The sequence below is a fragment of the Sciurus carolinensis genome, chromosome 7, assembly GCF_902686445.1.
Source record: "Sciurus carolinensis chromosome 7, mSciCar1.2, whole genome shotgun sequence".
NCBI lineage: Eukaryota > Metazoa > Chordata > Mammalia > Rodentia > Sciuridae > Sciurus > Sciurus carolinensis.
Window position 1 is genome coordinate 100,845,708 of NC_062219.1, and position 27,677 is coordinate 100,873,384.

The window sequence follows — 27,677 nt, forward strand, 5'->3', positions numbered from 1 at the left end:
ACAATGACTTCTACATATTTTATGACACTTATACATAACCTAGAATGTAACTGTATAAAATTTCTTTCACTGAAGGACTATTTTATTTAGAAAACAGCATTTCAAAGACTGATAACCATTAAAAATCTTTGTTTCTACTCAACTGATGGCAGCTAAAATCTAAATAAATTTTTGCATATGCATGTATGTTTTGTATACACATATACATATCCAACAAATAAGGAACAAATGAAGATCTTTATGCCTTCTTTGAAATCAGAGATTAAAGAGTCATGGCATATTATTAAATTTGACCATTGTTTCAAAGCTAATGGGTCTATTAATGTACCTGAATCTTTAATATGCTTTATTATCTTCTCCTCTAATAAATGTTTTTAATAAATGTTCCAATTAATACACACATGCACATATTTAAACATTTTCAAAGCCTCATAATAAGCCACCTTTCATAATTACTCTTATAGAAGAGTGCCACCTCAGACAACAGAAGAATAATTTGTAATATTCAAGAGAGGAGATATCACCAATACCCAGTGTTCAGAACCATGTTTGACAAATGGTACATTCCCATTAAACATTTGATAAACGAATAGTGAAATGATTATTTTTCTGACTGTGCAAAAAGAAAGTTACTTTCTTCTCAATGGATTTTATTGTGTGGAGTCATGAATTTACAAATGAAGCATTCCAGAAAGTGGGAATATAATCCTGAAACAATTTTTTTAATCTTAGAAGTGCGAGTTCATGTGCCTGAAGCTGTGAACACATACAAAGACATAATTTAAAGATCATAAAATCAGTACTATTAACATAATTCATGTGTTTTTAAGTGTTAGATTGTCTACCAGAAGATGTGGTTGGTAGTCAATTTAAAAAAAAAAACAAAACTATTGGTATGCTATTATTTGTTTCAGAAATCGTTTACCCATAAACAAGTATGTGTTCTGGGTAATATTTCCATTAAGACACAATTCCAAGTTATTTTTTAACACATGTGAAACAGGATTTGCTGGACTTTCTCAAAAGCAATTTGATGGAGATAAATCAATTGACCACATGGTTTTCCTGACTTTTTCTCCATTGTGATATTGGTTATAGGATAATCAAATATCACTGTCTACTCTTATAATTACATTATTTGTTGAATGTAAGAGAAAGACAAGGAAAAAACATGAATTAATCTCAAATAAGATAGTATGTTTTACACCAAATGTTTTAAATTGGATTCAAATGTATTGGACTTTTAGAGATGCTTGAATTCAGAAGAGTGACATTATAAAATATACTTTCTTGTTGGGTGCAGTGGCCCATGCCTATAATCCCAGTGACTCAGGAGGCTGAGGCAGGAGGATCGTGAGTTCAAAGCCAGCCTCAGCAACAGCAGCGAGGCACTAAGCAACTCAGCGAGACCCTGTCTCTAAATTAAATACAAAAATAGGACTGGGATGGGGGTCTGTGGATGAGTGCCCGAGTTCAATCCCCAGTACTGTCCGCCCAACCAAAAAATATATGTATAATTTCCTATGATGTTTTTAGGTTATGACTCTTAGGCATATCCCACATTTTAACATCTTAACTTGAACATGGAATTATAAATAGCCTACTTGAACAGGACTCATGCAATATAAGAATCATTATAGTAAAGGTTGTATCTAATGAACAATAAGATTAGAACCTTTTGAATTATTTTGTATTCATCTAGAAAAATTAAGTGATTAGCAACTTCATTAAATATTTGAAAAGCTATTTCACCGTTTTAAGTAATTTTTGATATTGTGGATGTTCAACTAAATTCAATATCACTTAATTTTGACCTTTATAAGCATTTTAAGTAATGTTGGACTCTTTAAAAATCAATTTCAAATAGTTTTCTGAAATGACTACTGAAGGTATTCAATAATGTCTTTTATGAAAGAAAATATTCATTCAAGAGTTAGGTAATACAATATAGAGGTAGAAATGAACTTTTTGTATTTATGTTTATTGCTTAAAGGTAATCAAAAAATAATGTGCCTATTTGTTATATCAATAACAAATTGATAACAAAAACAATAACTCTCAGAATTTGTAGCTTTATGACCTTTTTGTTAATAGGAATTAATGCTCCTTGATTACTATAGGACCACATAAGAACTTTACATAATAGACCATAAACATATAACGAAACTAAGTACCAAAATAGAGAAGATAGTATTGACTATGTTGAATAATAACAGTATTTTATCATAATTTATAATCTTCATAATCTTCAAGTATTCCAAATTTTGAGTTGAAAGCTTTAGATTTACATGCATGTTATTTAATAATCTTAAACAAATAGTTTTATCTCTCTAGCACTCAATTTAGTCATAAATTAACTAAAAGATTCTGAGAAAGTGACTTTAAGCAGTTTTCCAAATGTAACTTATTGTTAAGGAATGGTATAGGAAACACAATGTCACAATCTGTTCTCAGCATACCTTGTTTCTAAACTTGGTTCTATAGCCTACCCACCCTGTGTTTCAGATGCAATAAATTCTGTCCTTCCTCTTTCTTCCCTAAGATGCAGCTCCCTTAGGTAGGTTTTTCTGGTTCCTGGCACACCCCTTTCCTCTCTTTGAGAATTCCTGCTTATCTTTAATGCTTCGCTGAAATGTTAGCAACTCCTTGTAAACTTTTGTCCACACAGCTAGGACGAAGTTTGTTCTCTCATTTGTGTTCCTACCACTTTGAATATAACTAGATTAATATAGTGATCACATGATAAACATTTGTTTATTTGCTTTTCAGCCTCACAATATAGAATGTGCTTTATTAGGGAGAGACTATTTCTGTTCAGGCTAGCAAAATGCATGGCACACTCTAAATATTCATAACATTGTTTGAACATTAAATAAATGGAAAATGAGACACTTATGAAATATACCTACCATACTGGAACTTGCCATTCATTTTTTTTTTGTCTGTATTATTGCAGGGGAAAGTTGCAAGATGAAGATGATTCAGAAAAAAGAATATGGCAAAACAATTGCAATTTAATAAAGGAAGGGTAAATCTAAATTTTAAAAAAGATTTAAATTTGGGTGAAATTGCTGTTATTGCAGGTCTTATGACAAAGTATGAAATAATCCCATGTATTTTTTAATTTGATATTACTGTAGTGAAAGCATATTCTAATTTCTCAGTTACTGGTTTTTCTCATGTTGTATTCAAAAAAGCACCAAAGTCAGAATTATCAGAAATTCAAATATTCAAACATTTGAAAATAAAATATTTATAAGCAATCCTAGTGGTACCCTGCCTTTTGATCCATCTTTTTAATAAGCATAACCATGCCTTTATCTCACAAATAAGCACTCTCAAGTTTCCTAAATATGAGGCATTGCCATACTCTTATCCAAAGGAGGTCACATTGTTTTTTCAAATTTCACTTGATAGTTTTGTCACTGCTAGATGCTATGCTGAAATGCAGAATTACTTTCTGTTGTTCTTTGTTACCCCTAGGTTTGTGCCAGCACCAGGTATGGATAAAAGTGTTCCCATTCCTTCTACTTTTGAACCAAAGTAACATAAGGCCTCCAAACTTCTGCCTATTTAAATTTTGCTATGGTACATGTCAGATGGAAAACCGGAAATGAGTCCTAATTAACATAACTCCTTGATCAGATAGCAGTTATTCCAGCGATAAAACTCATCAACTGATGTGCTGAGAAGAGAGAAAGCAAATTGGGATAATATGACTCAGAACAATACAAGTCCACATAGTCTCCTCTGGTCATGTTCCAAGGACATGTTTCCAGGATGTGGTTTTAAAATAAACAGCAGTTACATTTGAGGTCCATGAGGGAATCTGACACTTGAGACAACATGATGTTGAACCATCTTACAAGATGCTAATCATTCTAGAATATATTTTTAGTTTGTATTATTTAACTGTTTTTTAGGAGAATTTAAGAGAAACTAACATAACCAAATTTGAACTAGAGAATAAGCCTTTTTTCATTTTCTTTCTGAAAAATTTGGACACTGGAAAATAGTGCATATAACATTTTCAAAGGACTAAGGTGGAATTACTCTGTAAACTTGTTTTGGGTTTCAACTTGGTTTTCACACTCGTGCAAAACCAAATTAACAAATACCAATGAGATACATATGCCCAGTTTTATATTGACTATTTTCAGTTTTCAGGTGTAATGTTCATATCAGCTCATGGGCCATACTGAGCTTACCTCCCCAGCGCTCATCACATACTGTAAATAGAGTGGTTTTATTAGCTAAGCCTGGGAGCATGGTACTGCACTCCATGACAATGGCCTGAGGAATCATTATGATGCAGGAGACAATCCAGATGATGACGATGCTATTCCGGGCCCTCTTGGCTGTGCTCTTGAACATCAAAGGGTGACAGATTGCATACCATCGATCCAAGGCAATGCAGCTCAGTGTTAGGACAGACACAGACACTGACACAGTCTAGAGGAAGAGAACAAAATAGAGGAGAAGCACCAAGTGTCAAACACATTGCTCATAGCATATTTACCATATTACAAAGGTAGCACAACCAAGGTTGCCAAAAAGCAGTTCACATAAGTGATTTCTATATAAAGAAAGCTATGTAAAACAGAAAAAAAATTAGAATTCTGTTACTAACATTACTAGGATGATTATTCTCATGATTCTGTTTTCTCACTTAGCCATCGACAGGAGAAATCACATCCTTGGATGGACAGAAATAGAACACATATATTTGGTTTGAATTGGAAAATTCTCTTTCACCTAAAGAGAATAATATAATATGTCTTTCCTTTAAATCATCATGTAGGGGTGCTGGAGTGTGACTTAGTTCAATTGTAGAGAGTTTGCCTAGCATGTGTGAAACACTGGGTTCAATTTTCAGCACCACATGTAAATAAAATAAAATAAAATAAAATAAAGGTCCATCAAAGATTTAAAAAATTTAAACACAAATCATCATGTAGGGATTTGAATGAAATTACATTCAATTTTCGTACATGAATTCTGGGTCCCTCATTTCACATTTTCAAATAATAAGGGATATTTGTACTTCAGTTGATATCTAATATGTTGTATCCAAAGAAAGGTATGAGTCATGTTAAAAGAGAATTCTGTGTATGGATCTCCTTACTATAGTTTGCTCACTGTTAGCATAAACAACTTGTCTCTAAAAATTAGATTAGGTTCGCCCAGTCCAGCAGTTCAGATTTCTAAATACTACTACCACAATTGATTCTTTATTTTGGAGCTTTAAGGAAATAATAATCATTAAGCCTATTTCTACTTAATCACAAAACATAATTATGTTTAATGGATTCTTCTATATTGAATGAAACATTGATTCTTATATTAGTCTCAAAATTCACCCTTACTGTGGAGAGTCCTTCTCATTTCTTATTTTTATTACAGATTTCCATTTATTTTCTTCTTAGCACTTGTCCCATGTTGGATTACTTATTTAATTTGTTACTTTATGTGTTTTCTCTATTGCAACAAAACCCTATGGCAGGAGTTACTTTTGTTTTTTTCACAGCTGTGTCCTGAAAACCTGGCACAGCATTTAAAGTGCTTTATGTACTTAGTGAATATTTTTTACTCTATTAATAGTGAAAAGCCTCAATCTAAAGTAATAGATACAATCCAATCTTCTTCTCTTTTCTGTCTCAACTCTATTGATCCCACAGTATGTGGCAAGGGTAGGTATAGTTGCTTCATACATAAGGACCCTCATTGTTAATGCATTTACTACAGGTACAAATGAATGAAAGGGATCTCAGATTGTGTGCAGAACACAAGAAAGGGCTTTGGGTTTACTGTCAGGGTGACTGGTCTTTTCTTACTTTCCCACCAGTGAACTGCATAATACCAGGTCACACAATATTCTACACCTTGGGGATGTATATGTGTGCATCTGTCTGTTAAATGAAGGAAATCTGCAAGATGAGATTTCTATCAACTCTGATTCTTTGGAGTCTTTCTGGGAGAAGCAGAAGGTTGTAATTAGACCAATTCTAGACCTAGGTTTCCTAGGCACAAATCTCATCTCACTCACTGGTAATATTGGGTAAGTTACTCAACCTCTCTATTCCTCAGTTTTCTCCTCTATAAAATGTGGATGATTGTAGTAGACAAAAATAGAATTGCAGAGAGAGTTAGTTGAGATATAAAATACTTAGCCCAAGACGGTCACATAAGTGGTATGTGTTTGCTATTACTTATTATGATTATGGCAATAATAATGATGATTATACTATTATTTTTTTTCTATTCTAGAGCCTGTAATTCTACATTTGAATTGGAACAGCCTATGTTTCAGGGAAAACAGTCATAGAAATTATAAATAAAATCCTAAGCCTTGCTAAATACGTAGAGGCTAATTTTATTCTAATTGTAAATTTAATGAGTTGAACTCTACCAGAGTGATCTTAAGTTAGCTGATGATTCTTGAGAATTTTTTGTGCTATGTTAGAATACCTTCAACTCTCTCTCAAACCATTCTCACTCTCTACCCACTCTAAACTCCTCCCCCCTTGACTTACTAAAATTGAATCAAGTACCTAGAGCCTCTCCATTCCATTGCTAACCCAGGAATCCTACTATGGCAGTCTGATCTGCAGTTGATTTTTTTCACATCTACTGGATCAGGGCTATATTTATCCTCTCTAGGAATTAGAAGTATAAAGTGTTCATCAAGGCTTAGTAATTTATTATTCATGAATTTTAATCAACCTGGATGAATGAGATAGAAGTAGCATACTTCAAACTCAACTGTCATTTCTAGTATTTATCACTACTATTATATACTAATAATCAATTTGTATCAGTTCACTTGAAAGACTTATGTCCAGTGCCAAGAGTGATCCAGGGTGTAGTGCCATCTGTTTTGTATAGCGAAGGGAGAGAATATGCTAGTGCTATTCTCACAGTAGAATTCATTGAATATACCCTTGACAATCAGTGATTTAATATTCAATCTTTCAACATCTATATTTGCAGGTGTATAAGGCACATCAGTATGCAATTAACATCCAATTTACAAGATTTTCTTGAGGGGATATAAAATTTCATCCTATCCTAAGTGATTATAAATGAGAGTTGTGTTGCTGCTTTTCACTTCTAGGAGTATACTTCTGGGTGCCTTTTTCATTTACATTCCGATAATAGCTTGGGTCATTCTGATAATAAGTCATTTGAGAAATAAGTCCAGGGTGGATTACAAATGTTGTGAACATGAGATGATGGGAGCAGCTTCTGCCTTCAGTTTCTTGGTGTCACTCATGCTAGGGGCACTGATGCAGAGGGCAATGCTTGGGGACTTCCTTTGGTAGAAAAAGATCCTGTTTTATGTTAGCACATAGGTATGCCAAAAGAATCTCAAAGGTCCATAACAAGTAGGAATGGAAATTTTGCCAAATCGTGAATTTGAATGATAGGCACTAATAGATTGGAAGGTAGTAAAATATAACAACTGAGGGAAAAAGAAAGCCTGTCTGACCACCCAGCACGTACCACCTACATCTCACTTGAATTTTGTTCTTTTCCTGGCAGGTTCTTTTCAGAGCCTCTTCTGCAGTTTCTTAAAACAAACAAACAAACAAACAAAAAAAATCACTCTGAAAAAGTAACCATCTGTTCCTGTCATTGAGTGACATGCACAATAATTTTCAGTCAATATCTTACTAAATGTTAATGGTCTTGGAATTATAGAATTATTAAACATCTAAAAGGGTCATTTTAATTATTCAGCTAAGCTTTATTACATTTGTGAGATTATTAAGTTGTTTGAGCCTTTGCCAAAGTGTTACAGTACATCACTCATAAATCTAAAGGTTGTATTGTATTTAGAAGAAAAAGAACATATAAATCATAGAAAATTAGTAAATGTCCTATGAATCTAAAGTGCAACGAATGAATAACCTTAAAATGTGGCTGGAAATTATGTAATGTTTTTAAATATTAAATAGGACATAAATATCGCTTCAGTGATAAGAGTCATTAGCTTCAGAATATTACAACTAGGAGAAAACTACTCAAGGCTTATTATCCATTACTATTTGTGATGTTCGGAAAAATTCTATGGAAAGGAAGCAATAAATATTGAGAATTCAGACACTAGTTTAATCAGTGAGTGAAACTCTTTGTGTGCTAAGAAGTGATGCTGAATGAGTTAATGGATGGACTGAATTATTTCTATTCTATGGTTGTTCATTTGTTTTTCTCCTTGGCTTGTGGAGAAGAGAAGCAACTGTGGAGTTAACTAACTGACACTGTTCATGCAGAAGTAGAGCTGAGGATGCTTCTTCAACTGCAGGACTTGCAGTTAAGTGTGTAGTGTGGATGACCACTGTCAGCGACTTCAGGAGAGACTCCTGCTTGCATCACTTACTGGTTCCATGCTGCCCTCAGTCTGTCCTTTAGTGCTCACAGGACATCTGAAACACCTGCTCCATAGCAGGGCATCACTAGGTATCAGAATAGGGCTGCACCTGCCACAAGGTGATGCACCCCTCCTCATCACTCCACTCCCCACCAAAACTTCTGGTTCACAGAGAAAACACAAAAGCACTCTTAGCCAGTTGAAGAATATGGATACCTGGAACCATTCTGAAAATTACAAGGATCCCTAATATTTCCTCCTCGTGGTTATTGGTGCCAAAAGGAATAAAAGTTTTCTGGAAGTACCACAGGCAGTGAAATATTGGAATTCTTTGCTCCTTAGAATTTTCCCAGTGCTTCCATGCAAACACTGTCAGAGATATTTGTTTATCTGTTGTTCATTTTACTATGTCTCTCACAAATTTTGCTACAGTTCATTTTTTTGTAATCTGCTCTTGGTTTTCAGCAGGTTGACCCAAACTAACCTTACAGTTAAACGTAACATGTGCATGAAGCTTACAACTTGTAGGGCATTTTCCATTATTCTGCAAATGACATCTGACCTTAAAAATTATCACTTCTCTTTATAAGAGGTCATTGAAGAACTATTGAGCTGAAAATCCCTTTTTAACGTTTCAGTTCTAAAAGATCAAACCAAATAATTTTCCAGTAATGGGCTCTTTGTAGTCTCCCCCAACTTTCTGTTATCAGAAGTCTATTTTCTCTTCCTGCAAATATTATCCCTGCCTTGGAAACTGGAGAGAATAAGATAAGAGGTGGAGGATGACTATGGAAGACAGGCTGAGTCACCAAGATTTCACTTATGTTCAGTTCCTACAAGGGAATCTATGTCTAAGTAGTGGCCACTATCGTGGGAAATTTTTTCCCGAAGTTCTCAGACCTACAAGTACAATTAGAAGATAATTCTCTGAAAGTTTTTATCTTTAAGTCCTTATATGACAATTAAATATAGAAAAGCTGCCCTCATTATTGACCAATAAAACATGTAATGATGATGTTGATAACTGAGGTTTATTGAGAACGTACTATGTTTATAAGATCAGCAGAGGGTAATCACTGTGCCAAGAGATTTATGTAAATTATCTAAGCAAACTGTCACAACAACATACGAGCTAGATCTTGTTAAAGTTTTTATCCTTTTAAAATGAGTGAATTGCAAACAGTCTTTGACTTGATAGCTTGCCATCTGTGAACAGAACAGTTTCCAAACCAGGTGGCCCGAGAACAACACCAAAACCTGTTCACTGTAGTGCTTGACCACACAGCTCTTAATTCTTACATGTGAAAAGAACCCACTTTAAAAACAGATATTCTATTGTTTATACTGGAAGAAACTCAATCATTAATTTTTTTCAAGTTCCTTATTTAATAAGGGTGAGATTAGAAATTAAAGAAGCCAAATACTTGGGTAACACTATAAGATAATTTAACAGTTTTGCTCCTCTATTCTGTACTCAGACTTTAACTTGTTTTTCTGGAAAAATCTCAAGTATTGTCTTCCTTAAGTCTGGCAGTTCCTAGTAAAGTATATTTCTTTCTTAACCCATGAACTTACCCAAGGACCATGGCTACCTACTATTGAAAATATTTTTTTGGTAGTTTCTGTATCTGAATGGAAAATAAATATAAAAAAAAAGAATTACCTGTAAATAAGGGATCACTTTACAGAGGGACTGTCCGAAGAACCAGGTCTCCGTGATATCGACAACCAGCGTGGCCGGAAGGCAGGTAATGGTCACCAGCACGTCAGCCAGAGAGAGGTTGACAATGAAGTAGTTGGTCACTGTCCTCATGTGGTGGTTCTTCCACACAGCCACGCAAACTAACATGAGAAGGAGAGGGAACAGTAAGCAAGCAAAGGAAGCAGGGGTTGATGGGGCAGTGCTGTCTGTCAGGCTGACACCCCTTAAAGTCCCTACAATGAAAAGGCGAGGTCATTAAGCCTGTGTGTTGTCCCTGAACCAGTCGGTCTGTATGGATCCTGAGTTACTTGCTCAAACATCCGTTCATTTGCCTTGCTAGGTTTTTCTCAATGAATCACGAAGTTGTGCTTTTTTTCACTTGAGTTCAAATTGCACCTACCAGAACTTAAAGGACGATCTTCTCTTTATCCTCTATTCTGTCAGCACTCAGCAATGCAGAAGGACCTCAAAAAATAGTTGATGAGTTTAGATGAATTAGCAGACAGCGGTTTTCAACTGACTATTGTGTTTGCAACATCCAAACGCAGGTAGTAAACATCCAGATCTTTACCCAAATCTGTTCCCCAAATCTGCATTTGAAACTTCTACAAGAGGAAGAGTCTTGTCTTTAAAAGTCGAGAGCCAACAATTATTCAACTCCTACTATTGCCAAATACTGAGCTGGACTGTTCATATACTTATGTCATTTAATCCTCACAACAATCCTAAGGGAAGATGTCACCCACGTGTAATTGTGAGGTAACTGCGACATAGTGAATTCATGAGACTTGTCTAAGAACACATGGCTCATAAAATATAAAAGTACAGTTACAATTGGGGTTTAGTTCTAAGTGAAAAGCTGGCCTTTTCACAGCACAGGCTGCCTTCTTTCAAGAAAACGAGGGAGCTGTAACAAAGCACCTATAAATTCTGGAAACTCTATCCCCCCTCCTTATTACTCTTGATGGCCTCCAAACATTACTCTCAAATCAAACATGCTTTTCAATACTCTCACAGCGGGCCTCCCTCATTGCCTTGTAGAACTTCCCCAGTTTAAAAGCTGTGCTATCTCATTCAGTTGCTCTTTCCTAAAAGAACATCCAGTTCCCTCATTCTCAGTCTTCTGCTTGTATGGTGTGTGCAAAGGTTACAAAACCACTGACTCCAAAATTACATAGGTGTATGAACTGCTGTCCATATCGATTGATGGATTTGCTTTACTGAAAGTAACTGTGATTGTGTCTGGGATATTATTAACCAGTCAGAGATGTCACCCATGTGCCCAAATGACACAGTGATTAGTAAACTTAGATAGTGTAGAAATATAAGCACATTTTGTTAAGCCTATGTCATGGAGTAAGATTGTCTTTTTGATAATTATGTGCCATTTATTAAGAGTTTCATATGGTAGAAAATGCTTTTATCAGATTCCAAGGTTGAAATTGGCCATTAGCTACCAGTTGATGTCAATTTAATAAACTACTTAGATTTCTGAGGATTTCATTTTGAATTCTTCACCTCTTCCTCTTACACCTGCCCAGCAATACCTAGAAACACAGCTGAGCCTTAACTAGGTAAACTATAGTCTTTAATATTTGAAAATGATGCTGTGGAATAATTTATTTCCCATAAACACTTGAAACTTGAAACACACGCACACACACACACACGTACACCCTACATCCTAGCAACTGACACATTATCAGAGTTTGTAAGGAGAAAATTGGCAAAAACATCATATTTCTGGTATTTGTTCAACATATGGTCTAAATGGTGGAAACTTGGATCTAAAAAAGAACATAGGCCTTAAAAAGTATAACTAGTTTCAGTTTGACTTTCAGCTCTCCTCATTTTGGAGATGAGGAAAGGCAGAGGTGGGAAGACAGAGGTAATGCATTGCATCTAAACAATATTGAAGGAAATCTCTGTCCCACAAGCACTCCTTTAGTATGTATGCCATACCTGTTCAAGGCACTTTAATTATTAAACAGTTTCACAGCAATAAGACCATGAAGTGAATACTATGAACATTCTTTTAAACAGGTGAGAAACTTAGAGAAGTTCATCTACCTTAGAAAAGATAGTTAATAAGTGCTAGAACGTCTATTTAAATCTCAGCTCCCAAGCTTGGTCATTCTTATGTATTCTTGTTTTTTTTTTGAAAGTAAATATGCAGGTTTTTTAAATTGTTTGTTCTATTTAGTTATACATGACAGCAGACTGCATTTGGATTAATTGTACACACATGGAGTACAACTTTCCATTTCTCTGGCTGTACATGATGTAGAGTCACACCATTCGTGTAATCATACATGTATGTAGAGTACTGATGTTTGTCTCATTCCACCATCCTTATTACCCCCTGCTCCCCCTCTCCTTTCCCTCTACACAATCCAAAGTTCCTCCATTCTTCCCTTACCCCCTGCCCTCCCCCTGTTATATGTCAGCATCCACTTATCAGAGAAAACATTTGGTCTTTGGGTTTTGGGGATTGGCTTATCTCACTTAGCCTGATATTCTCCAACTCCTTACATTCACCTGCAAATGTCATAATTTTATTCTTCTGCACTAATCTAATGTATTATTGATGGAAGCAGAAAAAGGAAAGGAAGCTATCAGTTTCTATTTGCTAGTACTCTAACAGGACTACAGAATTTTTTGGTTAGAGATCACTAGTCTAACCTGCCATCCAATTTATAAATAATCAGCTCTGTGACACTTCTGATCCATCCACTCAAATGTTTATAAATATAGAGAAGCATCCTGAAGCCCTTGAGTTCATGTTTGTTTTAGTCATCTATTCTGCTGCTGTGACTAAATGATATGACCAGCACAATTGTAGAAGAGAAAAGGTTTATTTGAGGGCTCATGGTTTCAGAGGTCTTAGTCCAGAGAAGGTTGACTTTATTGCTGGAGGTGAGGTTGAACATCATGGCAGGAGAGAGTGACAGAGGGAAGCAGCTCACATCACGGTGGCCAAAAAGCAGAGAGAGAGTCTCCACTCTCCAAATACAAAATGTATATACCTCAAAGCCGTGCCCCAATTCCAATCTCCTCCAGCTGCACCCTACTACTTCAATTAATCCCATCAAGGATTAATTCGGTGATTGGGTTAAGACTCTTACAACCCAATTATTTCTCCTCTGAACCTTCCTGTATTGTCTCTCATGAGAGCTTTTGGGGGACACCTCACATCCAAACCATAACGATGTTGAAGTAACTTTAACAACTCACAAGTTCTTTTTCATGTTCAGTTGAAATCTGCTTCCCTTTTGTTTCTGCTTACTAGTTCTTAATTCTTTCTTAGAACCAAAGGAATAGACTTTACCTAATTTTTAATTTGTACCTGCATTAGTCTTCTAGGGCTACTTCAAAAACTGAGCATCTTAAAACAGGAGAAATTTATCATCTCACAGTTCTGGAGACTATACTTCAGAAACCAAAGTATCAGCAAGGTTAAGCTCCCTCTGAAATCTGCAGGGAAATCTTTCTTTGCCTCTCCTCAGATTCTTGTGGTTTGCTGGTTATCTTGGCAAATCTGGCATTTTTTTACAGTTGCCTAATTGAAGTCTCTACTCTGATGGTCAGTTGTGCATCAGCCTGTGCTTCTATCCTCACATGGCCATCTTAGAATAATAACAGTCATGCTGGATAGGCTCACCCTATATGACTTCATCTTTAAAAATTACACCTATAATGACCCCATTTTCAAATCAGGTCACCATCTGAGTTAATGGAGTTAGGACTTCATCATTTTAATATGGGAAGGGCACAATTCAAATTACAATAAATTTATTCAAATATTTAAAGACCACAGTTATGTCCATTCCCCTAGCCTTTGCTCTGGAGTTTAAAAATCTCCAGAATTGTGTGCACCAGAGGGAGTTTGTGTCTCATATCACCATGGTCCTTTTATTCTGAACATACTTCAGAGGATCAGTAATGGCTCTGAATGAAACATCTGTGACTGCACCCGCATTTCCAGGTGAGATCTGTCCAAAGCAGCAAAGAGCGGGATGATTTCTTGGGTCACTCCCCATTAAGATGCTGCAGGTCTTATCAGCTTTCTTAACAGTCCAGTCACACTTCTTTGGATCATATGTGTTTCTAATTACTAGAAATTGGTTTTCTCGTGTAAATCTTAGATTAAATCTTTACCTTTGAATCCTTAGGAGGCAAAAAGGAAAAATAATCTATAAAGAATATTACTGGAACAATTGGAGAAAACTGAATTTAGATTTTATGTTAGATTATATGACTGTGTCATTTTAAAATAGGTTAGGTGTGGTATTTATACTACGTTCCTTCAAATATTTATATATTGTAGCTATGCTTACTTCCCAGGGCTCTGTTACATTGAGAAAAGCAGACACATATACAAAGCAGAGTTTTGGCTCTTGTCACCTGATCTATCATGAACACATTCCAGATTGAGTACCTTCTTCTAAATGACATATCCAAAATTGCACACACATCTCCAGGTGCAAATCTCCTAAATTTTTGTTAAGCTAACATTCTAACGTTTATTTTTTAACTCACCCATTCAAGTGCAGAAGTTACAAAGTGAATACCTTCTTCTTCTGATAGCATATCAAATTGATGCAAAAGTGCAAAATTAAAATCGTCTTTTCCTGAACTTGGAAGTTTAATTTTTTTCTTTTTCTTTCCATTGGCCAATGTTTAAAATCTTCAAAATATCTCCAACCTCTATCACAATCTTCCTTTCCTATTGCAAATACCCTATGTCCGATCCTTGGAACCACTAACTGCAATAGTACAGACACCAACTAATATTTTCCTCTCTATTTTATCTATCTTTACTACTGTGTGTCTTATTAAAAAATACCATTCACTAAAATTATATTATTTTTATAGAATGTTCCTTTTCTTCTGAACAAGGTATAAAACCTTCAGGTTTTTCTACCAATGAGGGTCTAGTTGAAACTTCCCTTTGTATCTTGCAGTGCTCCCTATAAAATACTCAGACCATTAGGATAAGTTTGATACCTCACTGTTAATCAAATATATTCTATGTACAGGTCATTGCCCACAGTCTATTTCAATCCCCTTTATAACTAATTAAGTGCTTCCCCAAACTATCTACAACCAATCAAACAAAGAAGTTTCTGATTCACAAACCATCTCCTAATTAGCCTAACTCACCAGGCTTTCTTTCTTCTTTGCAACACTCATTCACCTTTTATGGTAATGAATTACATTCTAAAATTATGGATGATTATGGAGCCTTTTGGTATTTTTTTCCATCTCCCGACTGGAACAGAGACTTTTTATCATTATAACCTGTCCATTCGCTTTTCCTTACTTTTAAAATTTTCTACAATCCCTGTCTCCACCCCCAAATGCTGCCTAGAACAAAACTATTGCAATAACTATTAATTAAATTGACTTTCATAAAATTATAGTTTGGTACCTTGGTATGGCACATTCTCCCATATGAAAATTCTTTAAAAGGAGAGGAAAACCCAAATGACAGAAAGGAGTATTTACTTTCTCCACTCCTTTTGAGAGAAATTAGAGCTGACAGAGAACTCAGTTGCTTCTCAATATTCTTTTGACATAAGTAAGCTATGTTCCATAATTCTCCATACACTGCCTTCTGATGAACTTGGGCAAGTCCCAAGGCCTGAATTTAATAGTACATTTGCATCAGTTCTGTGAATGACATTATACACCAATATTAAGGTCCGTTTGTAGTTTCTACAATTAAAAACCTGCAGCTCTCAACCAGGAATAGGTGAAAGAAATTGAAACGATAGAGGTGAAAGAAGATAATAGGAGGCCAGAATGCAGATCCCAGGAAGCTCTGCCTTTAACAAGGACTTTGTTGCAAAGAGATTTCTGAAATGTAGAAGTGCCAGGAAGATGCAAATCTACTCTTCCCTGTCTTCTACCCCATCATCTGGCTTACTGTTTCTTTCTTTTTAAGAATATGATTCCTGCTTCTTGTCTGTAAGACAAAGAGTTGGAGGTGACTCAAGCTGCATGAAAACTTCCACAGACCATGATTCAGAGGGAGTTTTAAAAGAGCACATAAATATAATCTTTAGAAATGAACTGATCTCTTTGCTTGGTACTGTGTGGACCTAAAACTAAAGACTAAATTGACATTTACAAGGGAAAACAAAATATAAATTTATTAAAGATCTTTACCTCTATAGTCTACACTTAAGATGAATTGGCTTTGTAATAAATTACCTTTTAAAATCTATCAGATCACATAAGGGCAAAGTTAATGTTTCAAAACCAATAACTGTATTTAGAAAAACTTAGAGTAAGGTGATACACTGTTAATCTACTGGTATTCTGACTTCATTAACAGCATATAAACTGTACGACTAAGATTGTATATCTTATTAAACATGTATTTGGACCTTGAAATATCATGTAATAATTAACCATAAAACATGATTTTGAGATGTGACTGTGAATTGTATATATTACCGTATGTTTTCAATGTTCTATACTAAATATATTAGCACTTTTTATTTTTCATTTTTTGATGATAGTCATTCTAACTGGGTAAGACTTTTCCTTAAAAATCTTAGCAATGAATGGAAATGCTCTGGGATAATCTTAATAGCTAATTTTATGAATGTATATATTTTATATATATATAGAAAATAACAAAAAACTCCGAAAATACAGTAGTTCAAATATATTAATGCAGTATCAAGGAAAGCAGTCATCTGATTTTCCCAGAGAAGTTTAGTTATCCATGTGTGAAACCAAAGAATTATTTATACTAAGTAATGATATTGCAGTTTAGTATGCTAATGAAATACTTTGCAATTTCTTGGTTCTTTATTTAATTTGTCTACCTATGTATATATTTTTATGTACCCAGATATGTAAAGTAACAATTTATTGATTGTTATTTGTTAAATTTTGCACATATAAAATAATACTCATTTCAGGAAATTTTGCAAAATAAACTGTAGTTCCACCCTTTGCCACAAAGTGTCAGTGAAAGCCTTTGAAACCATTTACCTTGCCACTTCAAGGACGTTTCAAGCATTGAATCAATTGTAGTTTTCGTTATAATGTGGAAATTAATTTATTTACTTCCAATTGGATTTTATGGACCCAAAAGAATGATCAAGAAAAGATGAAATTGCCAATGCCTTCTAAATTAAGTACAAATAAATGAATGTTTGAAAAAGAAAAGAGAGAATGAAGACAAGTGAATACATTTAGAAGACGGTCTATGGTAACTTCTTTAAAAACAATCCATTTGAAACAGATCATAGACTGGAGTAATCCAGAATTATTGTGGATATAGACTTCAGACCCTAGGAAGTTCACCATCAGTAAAATTCTGAAAGCATAGAAGGCGCTTCCCTCAATTAACAAGGCATTTTCCTTTGTCTCATCTTCATAGCACCCCATTATGGCATTGGCATTATGGCGTCCTTATTTCTACCATTAGTTTTACCCCCTCCTCTTCCCAGGTCAACATGCTGCTTTCAATCTTCTACTCTCCATCTCCACATCTTGGTGAAGTTTTCTATGAATCTCTCTGTCTTGGAAGCATAGCCCATGAATATTCCACTACATGATTGACAGGCAGGACACTGCCAAGAAATATACCCTTGTCATGAAATGACCCACCCAAGAGCTTATCTGATATTAAATGGCAGAAAAACCTTTAAAAACAAGCTATTATTATATATGTTTAAAACCTGTTTCAATTTTTATTTGCTCAAGAAAATATGAAAGTCTGTAATTTGATAAATGTCTCTCATGTGCACCCGCTCATTATGTGAAAGTGGGCAGGAATTCTCGTGGAATCTAATAGTGTCATTGTGCTATTGAAACCAGTGAGGCGGTATGGGGTGCAATTAAGATTTCACAACTAATAATTCGCCTGGGAAGAGATTTAGAGAGACAGTATCTTTACACATGCAAATGTGCAGGGAAGAGATGCGTAGAGGAATGCTATAAAACTGATACTCAAGGGAGATAATAATCCAGAGGAATCAAGTCCCAAACCAAATTCTTTAGAGAGGAAAAACATACAGCAAAGGAAGTGGGAAAATAGGAGTATCAATGGCCTCTGAGTGGCATGACTCCTCACAGGGATGGTTGGATCAACCTCCTATGCAGGAGCTGCTTGAGAACAAAAAGCATGGCTATTAATAGGTATCCACAGGCCTGAATGCTGTCCTTAAGGGAAACTTAGGAAGGTGGAATGCTCCACGGTCTAAGCATCCTTAGTTAATTATGGTTGTACTAGTACAGAATTATAATTCCACTTCAATGGAATTTGGTTTTGAGGAAATGTCAACTTCCTGGTTATCTAGGTCTTTTGACTCTTTGCAGGTAAATCACTACAAGTCCCTGTTCTTAGTTGGGCCTCTCAGAATTGTACCTGGATTTCTGCCCTCCTCTCAGAGTTATTTGGGGGAATATGGTCAGTCCTCATTTTTGACCACTTTGCACTCATTAATACAATTAACTCACCCAAGCAATGGATCCTTCCCATACTATTTGATTCCTGTTCATCTTACTGCCTAGTGAATTTATTTTGGAGTATTTTTGCAGAGATACTTTCTTTTTTTCACCCCATGTATATCTTCAGTTGTCTTTTTTTCTTCCATGTTCTTTCCTTAGTTGTTGTTATTAACTCTCAAAACTGCAACCATTATCTTTAGGAGACTAACTCACAGTTATAACCTATAGTTTCAACTCTAGTTCTTGGCCCTCTCTCAATTTCCATATCATAATTTCTAACTATCATTAAGATGTTAGAAAGAGCTCACATTTTATGGTGCTATAAAGTGAAAAAATTCAAAAAAATATAATAAGGAGGATAAAATTTGAGGAATTGGATAGGGATTAGATATGAGAGTTAGGAAATGAGAAGAATTGAGGTGATCAGCAGGTCTATGGTTGGGGGAGGTTCATAATACTCACATAAAGGAGAAGGAGCCGGCTTTGTTTGGAAGAAGGGATAGAACATGAAGAATTCAATTATGTGTACATGTGTTTGAAGCAACTGTGAATTATCTGACTACAAAATCCAGTTGGTATTTGGATTTATGACCTATATTTCAGGAGATATATTTCATTTATAGATAAATACTTGAGATTCATCAGAATAGAGATAGTGATTAAAACCTGTTGACTAGAATCAACCAAGGAAGGAATGAAAGTAAGAAGGGACCTAAGTCAGCTTCACAAATCTGGGAAGATTCAAACATGCATTCCCCAGATTGGGAAATATGCCAGAAGTTCCAATTGTCCTCTAAACTACATGCTACAGTATCAAAGCATACATTGGTCCGGTCACAAAATAATTTATACTTCTGGTAATGACAGATAAGATTGTTGCAGAAGAAAAGTTTGACCTAAAACAACCAGAACATTGCACATTTCTTTAAGACATGGGAAAGCTATGAAGGCAGCAAAAAACTTCAAGCACCAATATCCTGGAGGAAATGGAACAGGAAAGATGTTCTAGCCTTCAGTACTTCTTTTATCCGAAGGCTTTGGCAGTTTGCAAGGACTAGTTAATGAACCTAAAAGACAAACAGAGCAGTAACTGAGGCTGTGGTCCAGCAGGAACCTGAGTGGTCCAGAACTGAGAAGACGACAATTGAGATCAAGTCTATGCATCAGCTGCACATCCTGGGGATGAACTCTGATAGGGATGAATCCGAAATACATCAGCTCTCCTCAAGAGGAAGCACAGGTTTAAATACCTCCCTTCTTGACTGGACAGAGGTTCTGTGTCCCAAGATTAACTCACTGCCAGAACAAAAGTAAATTTTCTATGAAAGGAGATAACATTATCTAGAGCATCAAATATTTTCTACATTTTTTTCATATAAAATAAAACGTACAGGTGTATAAGAAGACAATGCCACATGACCAAAGGAAAAAAAAAATGAAACTTTCAGAAAATAAATGACTAGATTAATGAATTTAAGGTAGATGTTGTTATGGAGAATATCAGACATATAACTGGAAAAAATCAGAGAATTATAGAACTTAATTCTTATTATTAAGAATTATAGAATTTATTCACTGGCAATACAACAAATGGATTTAATATTTGAAATTTTAACCTTAGAAATAATCTTCTAATAGGAATATCCACACTAGTAGAAAATATCTAAGCTAAACAACCGAGAAATACATTAAAAACCCAGAAAACAATATGTGTAACATAGTGAAATTTTAATATACATGTAAGTAGATTTTTTTTATTTTTTAATTTTTAAAATTTATTTATTTATTTATTTTACAGACTGCATTTTGATTCATTGTACACAAATGGGGTACAACTTTTCGTTTCTATGGTTGTGCACGATGTTCTATATATAAAACAGAATAAAACAAGCAATATTTTAGAAAGCTATTAACTAGGAAGAGGTACTACCCTTGAAGTTCCCCAAACTAATTAAAGGTATATATCCACAGACTTAAAAAGTGCTACAAATCTCAACCATCATAAATGTAAGAGAAAATTATACTGTATTGTACAATATGAAAGTTCTGAAAACCAGTGAAAGAGGAAAGTCTTCAAGCAAGAGAAAAACATGCAACGTGCATCATCTTCAAATTATGTGATAATGGAATTGACAGTTGAATTCTCAAAACATAATCTACAAATATTTGACTAATTCTCACAAGAAGTCTTCCCCTTAGGGGAAGATCCAGAAATATATAAACAGTGCTGCCTGTAATGGTTTGGATGTGAGGTGTCCCCCAAAAGCTCACATGTGAAACAAAGCAAAAAGGTTCAGAGGAGAAATGATTGAATTGTGAGAGTCTTAACCCAATCATTGAATTAATCCTCTGATAGAGATTAACTGAGTGGTAACTGAAGTGGTAGGGTGTGGTTGAAGGAAGTGGGAATTGAGATATGGCTTTGGGTATATATTTGTATCTGGTGAGTGTAGTCTCTCTCTCTAATTCCTGATCACCATGTAAGCTGCTTCCTTCTGTCACACTCTTCGGCCATGTTATTCAGCCTCACCTGGAGCCCCATGGAATGGAGCTGACCTTCTATGGACTAAGAACTCTGAAACCGTGAGCCCTAAATAAACATTTCCTCCTCTACAATTTTTCTGGTCAGATCATTTTAGTCACAGCAAGGAAAAAGCTTACCAAGACACTGCCTATGACCATCTCTTTTCAGCATATTGAATTGAGATGAGGTAATAAAAAGAAATAAAAAACATTCAGGTTGGAAAGAATTAAATAAAAATATCATTACCCATATAGAGCATTCTTTTGGGGGTGATCTTGGGAGAATCTCTATATAAACTCTGTTAATGAATAAATGTCTCACATTTGCTGAATACAAAGCAACACTGCTGTAGTTTGGGTCTTGCCTGCCCCCCACCCCCATGTGATAAAAGCCTTTCTCCCCATGGTGTCACTGTTTCGAGGTGGTGTCACCTGAGAAGGTTGAGAAGGGGGGACTGGTGGGAGGTTGTTTGGGCACTGATGTAGTGGCCTCAAAGTTAATTCTGATCCCTTCTTTTTCTCTTTCAAGCTGTAACATGAGATGAGTGGTTTTACTCCACTAAGCATTTCCTGCCTTGTTGTGCTACCTTGTCACAGGTCCCAGAGCAAAGAAAGCAATAGATTGCAGACTGGAATCTGAAACTCTCAGTCAAAATAAGCCTTGTGACTGTATAAATTGATTATCTTAAGTATTTCGTATAGTAATGGAAAGTTCACAAACACAAAAACATACTATAGAAAGTATATAAAATCAATATGTAAAGTTTGTATATAATTAATTTTTTTTCTTAAACATTAATGAGAAAATGTTACTTAAAAATCTGATGTCATTGATAATAACAGAAAGACATTCTATATGTAGGAAAAATTAATTAAAAATGCATCCAAATTCTATCAAACATCATTACCCTGTGTACATGTGTGATTACATAAATGGTGTGACTCTACTTTGTATAGCCAGAGAAATGAAAGTTGCACCCCATTTGCTTACAATGAATCAAAATAAAAAAAATAAAATAAATAAAATGTCATGAATACTAAAAATAACCTTTAGAAAGAGAAATCATAGAATAAAAGAATGATTATTATAATTATTGAATTATAGATTCAATATAGTCCCAATCAAAATTGAAAGGTGATTTTAAAATTCATATGAAAATACATAGGATGAATTTGTCAGTATGATATTGAAAGGACAAATTTAAAAGATTCCCACTATCAACCACAAATATTATAAAGCTTCAGAAAATAAAACGGTATGGTACTGACATGAAGATAGCAAAATTAATCAAAGAAACAGAACCACAAGTTGAGAGCCACAGTTACAGGTTTAGGGACTCTTGATGTATGACATGGCCTTGAACTGCACTATCAAAGGAAACTCTGTTCTATACATGATACGTGGTAAACTGATTCTATGGGATAAAACTAAAATTTAATTTCTTTTTTTTGGCACCATCACTGTAATAATATTTATTACATAAATGATCAGTTAGTTCAGAAACATCATCATCATCTCCTATTTTTCCCCCCACATTTTTTATTGGTGCATTTTAGTTGCATATAGTTATGGGATTTGTTGTTATATATTCATACATGTCCAAACAATATAATTTAACCAAAATCACTCCCCAACACTTCTCCCCTCTCCACACCTACCACACCTTGGTCCCTTTTCTCTATTGATCTCCCTATGATTTTTAGGAAATTTATTCCCACTTACGATTTCTTTATCACATCTTATACAACAATTAATTCTAGGTCAATGACATATCTAAATATAAAATATAAAAAATAAATTTCCATTTGCTTTGACTCTGTGGTACATAAGCATTTCTTGAACAGATTGCCTCAAAAATATTAAACATAAAGAAAATGCTCAACAAATTAAACAACCCTAAAATTACATTAAATACAGAGAGTATAAAAATACATGCCATGGAGTGAAAGAAGTTAATTAGGGCATATTTATTTGAAACAGGTCAGTTTGCATATTTTTTCTTGTAACTAATGAATTTTTTTTCTGCTATTGATGATGCTTTTAAGATACTTTTTATTATGGGATGATACATGTATAATACACACAAACTCTAAATTTGTCACTGGTTCCACGAAATGAACATACCCTTGTTCATACAGGTCAGACCTAGAAATTGTATATAATTTGCAGCCAGAAGCTTCCCAATATTTCCTCTCCACCAACATCCCCACTATGGCCAAAAGAAAACCTACATACTGATTTATACCAACATAGACTAATTTTCTCCTATTTTTTAACGTAATCTAAATGGAATCAAATGTATGTTTTATTCTGTATCTGACTACTTTCACTCACAATTATGTTTACAAGATCATCAATGTTGCTTTTGCTTGAATAGCTGAAGGTCTATCATTTTCATTTCTGTACAGTTTTTCAATGTACCATTGATCTGCTCTATGGTTGATGAACATTTTGGTTTATTCTAACTTGGAATATTGTGAATAGGCTACTACTTACATTCTTGTGTATGTCTTTTGATACACATTATGTGTGGATTTCTATTAGTTATAAATCTAAGAGAAAAATTGTTATCATAGAGTATGAATATGACCAACAATGCTACCTATAGCCAATGAGGTTTCCAAAGTGCTTGCTGCAAGTACCAACTTTTATCTTATCAGCAGGTGTGACTGCACTGGTTGCTCTACATTTTTTGCCAAAACTTAGTACTGTCAGGGAATTTTTTTTCCATATTAGATACTCTTTTGTGTTAAGTTTAACATATTGCATATATTTATTGACTGTTGAAAATTGGAATAGACCATTATTCTCTAGGATTTTTGTTATTTCCAGAAGTATTATTAAAAATACATCAGGCAATTTGAGGACAACTTTAGTATGTGATTCTTTCAGAATTAACATGTTTTATTTGGTTTAAATTTGGATCTATTTTAAAACTAAGTATCCTTTAAACTCATCTAGTCATTTCTCTCCCTTTTTCCTATAGTATTTGGCACACTTGTATATTTTTTCTATCTCACATAGTCTATCTTTCCTCAAATTTGATCATTACTTTATACAATTGATCTCTAAACATTTATTTTCTTTAGTCAATTTTTCTATTTCTGAATATAGTAGATGCCCAATAAGTGATTGCCAAGTGACTGACATGACATAAAATTTACATAACTGAAATTAAAAAAGAAAGAAATTTACATGATTGAAATTTTACTTTTGACATTAGGGAATTTATCACAAATATTTAGTCCTGTATAGAAAAACTATTCACTATAAGTAAAACATAGAACCTACATCGAATTTTGCACCTTATATCATTTTGCTCACATAAGTTCCTGAAATAGTATCTGAAAGTGTCTCAGATGGAGGCTGAAAAAAACAGAATGACCTTCTAAATAAGGCATAGATAGCATTAAATATTTGCACCTAATCTAGAGACTGAAAGTAAACCTCTCTGTCATGGTACAGATATACTGCAATTAAAAAAGTTCAGTCTCTGCTACAAATCTTATTGATTTCTATTTTACAGAAATTTATATGTAATGAACATATGTGGATTTACTACTCTATTACTACATATTTAATTTTACCAAATAATTTAAAATCATGTTTGGCTTGCTGCCTTTGAATGTAGTAGCAATGACTGAGTAAATAATGTGAAACAAAGACTATATGCATCTCTTTCAGATATTACTAATTTTAAGCTTGTCCAGTATTATGACATTCAATTGAAATTTGATAATAATATATAATGGCTTCTTTCAGAAATAGCTTTATTGATCTTCAATAAATAGCTTTATTGATCTTTTACTTTATAGAATATATTTTACTTTTCTTGGATCCTAAAACATTCATCTTTCCAAACAATTGTTAAGATCCTCGGGGTAAAAAAAAAGACTCTGGAAAGGTACAAAAATACTTTAATTTTTTAATAAGGTTTTATTGCTATAAATACATAATAGTGGGATTGATTATGCCGTATTCATACATGCTTATAGCATACTTTTTATAAGAGCACTATAGTTATCCTTAGTAGTTGGATACATTTTGACAAAATCATATATGCAAGGAATTTGGTTTTAATCCCATTCCCCTAACTTTTTCTTCCCCCTCTCTTACTCTATTCTTTCTCTACTGATTTTCCTTTTGTTCATTTATTTATTTATTTTTGATTGGTACTTTCTACATATACATAAAGAAATTTGGTACATTTATATATGTGTATAACATGAATTTATTAAATTCATTCCTTATTTCCTCCTCCTACCATCCTTCCCTCCCTCCCTCTCATTCTCCTTCTTCTCCTCCATTCATCTTCCTTATGTCTTGATGACATTCAAATCCCCCAACCTTCTTTCCCTAGATATCAACAAACACTTCCTGGTGTTAGAGTTTGCACCGAGTTTCAATTTCAACTCTAAGCAAGGAAAAAAAAAAAGAGCGTGTCCACCTGGCTCCATTAAACAACAAGAGCAGTGGCATAAACAGCCACAGCTGCTTCAAATTCACATCCCATGGATTCAGTGAGAACTCCCAAGGAATTAGGAATTGTGTGATGCATTTTAATAAGTGAATATGTAAAGATTATATTAATTAATTGTCCATTTGACTAAGTAATATCCATACCCCAGTGAATGGGCATGAAAGTGAATTACATGCAAATGAATGTAAATAGTTGCACATTGACAAAGACAGGATGCTCTTTGAAGCAACTATTAGTATTGTTAAGTTTTTAATTATATGTTCAGGCCAAATGTGTCTGTCAGAATAGATATTTGATATAAAAAAGGAATCATTTTGTGTACAAAAATGCATTTAGGAAAATGGGTTAGGACACATCTGTTCCATGGAAGATGATGGACAATTATCAAAAAGGGAGAAATTAATCACAGTGGGAAGAGCAGAATGGAGGTGAAGAGATCATGAGTTTTATTTTGAACCTGTTAAATTTCATTTACTTACAGAACATCCATCAGGATACGTAGTAAGTTGTAGTTAAATTTAGAGCAACAACAAAGTATATGATTAAAGTTAAGCCAAATCCTAGAAAACGAAGTCTGAATGTTTTCTCTAATATGTGGAAGCTAATTCACAATAAGAATGAAGGACATAGGGAAGAATAGAGTTTCTTTATATCAGGTAGAGGGGAGTGAAAGGAGGGGAAGGGGTATGGGGATAGGAGGATAGTAGAGTGAAACATTATTATCTCATGTACATGTATGATTGTATGACCGATGTGATCCTGCAGTATGTATAATCAGAAAAATAAGAAATTACACTCTATTTATGTTTGATCTATCAAAATGTATAAATGCATTCTGTTATGTACAACTAATTAGAACAAATGAAATAAAAACATTAAAAATAAAAAAAAATTATAAAAGACTAAATTGGGGCGATGGAGCAATTTATTAAAACAAGGCTCATGAAAGTAGCCTAACACCATACAGTTTTACAAACCTAGAAAATCTTTTTCCTTCATTCTTTTCTTTCATTTGTTTTTCAAGGGTTGAATAAATTTTTATACCAACTGACTCTGCCACATTTGAGTCATTCATTTCTAATTTGAAAAGACACATGAAATAGAAATTAATTTTTAAAAATCCTTTCTTTCTCACTGATAAGAGGATGATGATACGTAATGGGGGGAGGGGGGCAAGAATGGAGGAAGGAGGGACTGTATAGAGGAAAAAGAGAGGTGGGAGGGGTGGGGGGGAAGGAAAACAATAATGGAAAAAAAAATCCTTTCTTTCTTTCCTAAAAAAACAATGTATCTACCATATTTTTATTTCAGAAATTAACAACCTGGGCATTTTTAGTTGTTCAGTTAAAATAAAGTGAGTTATTCTTTTAAATTCTGTTCTCCATTAAAACAAAGAAAATGATTCAATGTGTAATTTTTTGAAACAAAAGACAATTTTAATTCTAGTAAGTTATTTCAACATGTATTTAACTTTTTGTTAAAAAGCACACAAAATTTCCCCAGGAGAAAACTCCAGCTAAGAAAAGTTAAAATTATATTTTTGAAACTTTTTAAACTGTTGCTGCAGAGTAAATGAATTTCAGTCATTTTCATATTTATGCAATAAAACTGATGATTCCTTTAATTGACAAAGCTTTGGCTATTTAAAAAAATAAGTTTTTGTGTTACTAAAAACTATTACTGTTTTAAAGTGTTTTAAAACTTGCTCTAAGTTATTTCTGTAGCTGTATAAACTGTACTTTGACATGGGTATCCAAAAATCTGCTTTATTAAGTGAATTATTACAGTGCACTATGAGATTTGAAGAGTCAATGTTATTGCATATGCACTCTATAAATATTAAAGAATAAATTGAGAGATATTTGACAGTCTTTTTTCAAACATTGCATTTAAAGGAAAGCACTAAACTCTCATGTCGGAGCTGGGGTTGTACCTCAGTGGTAGAGTGCTTCCTGGCACGTGTGAGGCACTGGGTTCAATCTTCAGCACCACATGAAATAAATAAATAAATAAAGGTATTGTGTCCATCTACAACTAAAAAAAAAAAAATTAAAAAATAAAAAACTCTTGTGTCCACACGAAGGCATCTGATTGTCTGAAATGTTTGTCAGCTCACCAAGGTGGATAT

General features: G+C 34.2%; 1 protein-coding gene across 1 annotated transcript in view; it reads right to left on the bottom strand.

Annotated features, from left to right (window-relative positions):
- The window catches only part of Hcrtr2 (hypocretin receptor 2), a 106,552-nt gene that overhangs the window by 24,142 nt on the left and 54,733 nt on the right, over positions 1-27,677 (bottom strand). The window contains exons 2-3 of the mRNA XM_047559034.1: positions 10,035-10,213; positions 4,209-4,452 (exon numbers count right to left, since the gene is read on the bottom strand). Of these exons, the coding sequence (XP_047414990.1) occupies positions 4,209-4,452; positions 10,035-10,213 (423 nt within the window). The remainder of the gene's footprint in view (positions 1-4,208; positions 4,453-10,034; positions 10,214-27,677) is intronic.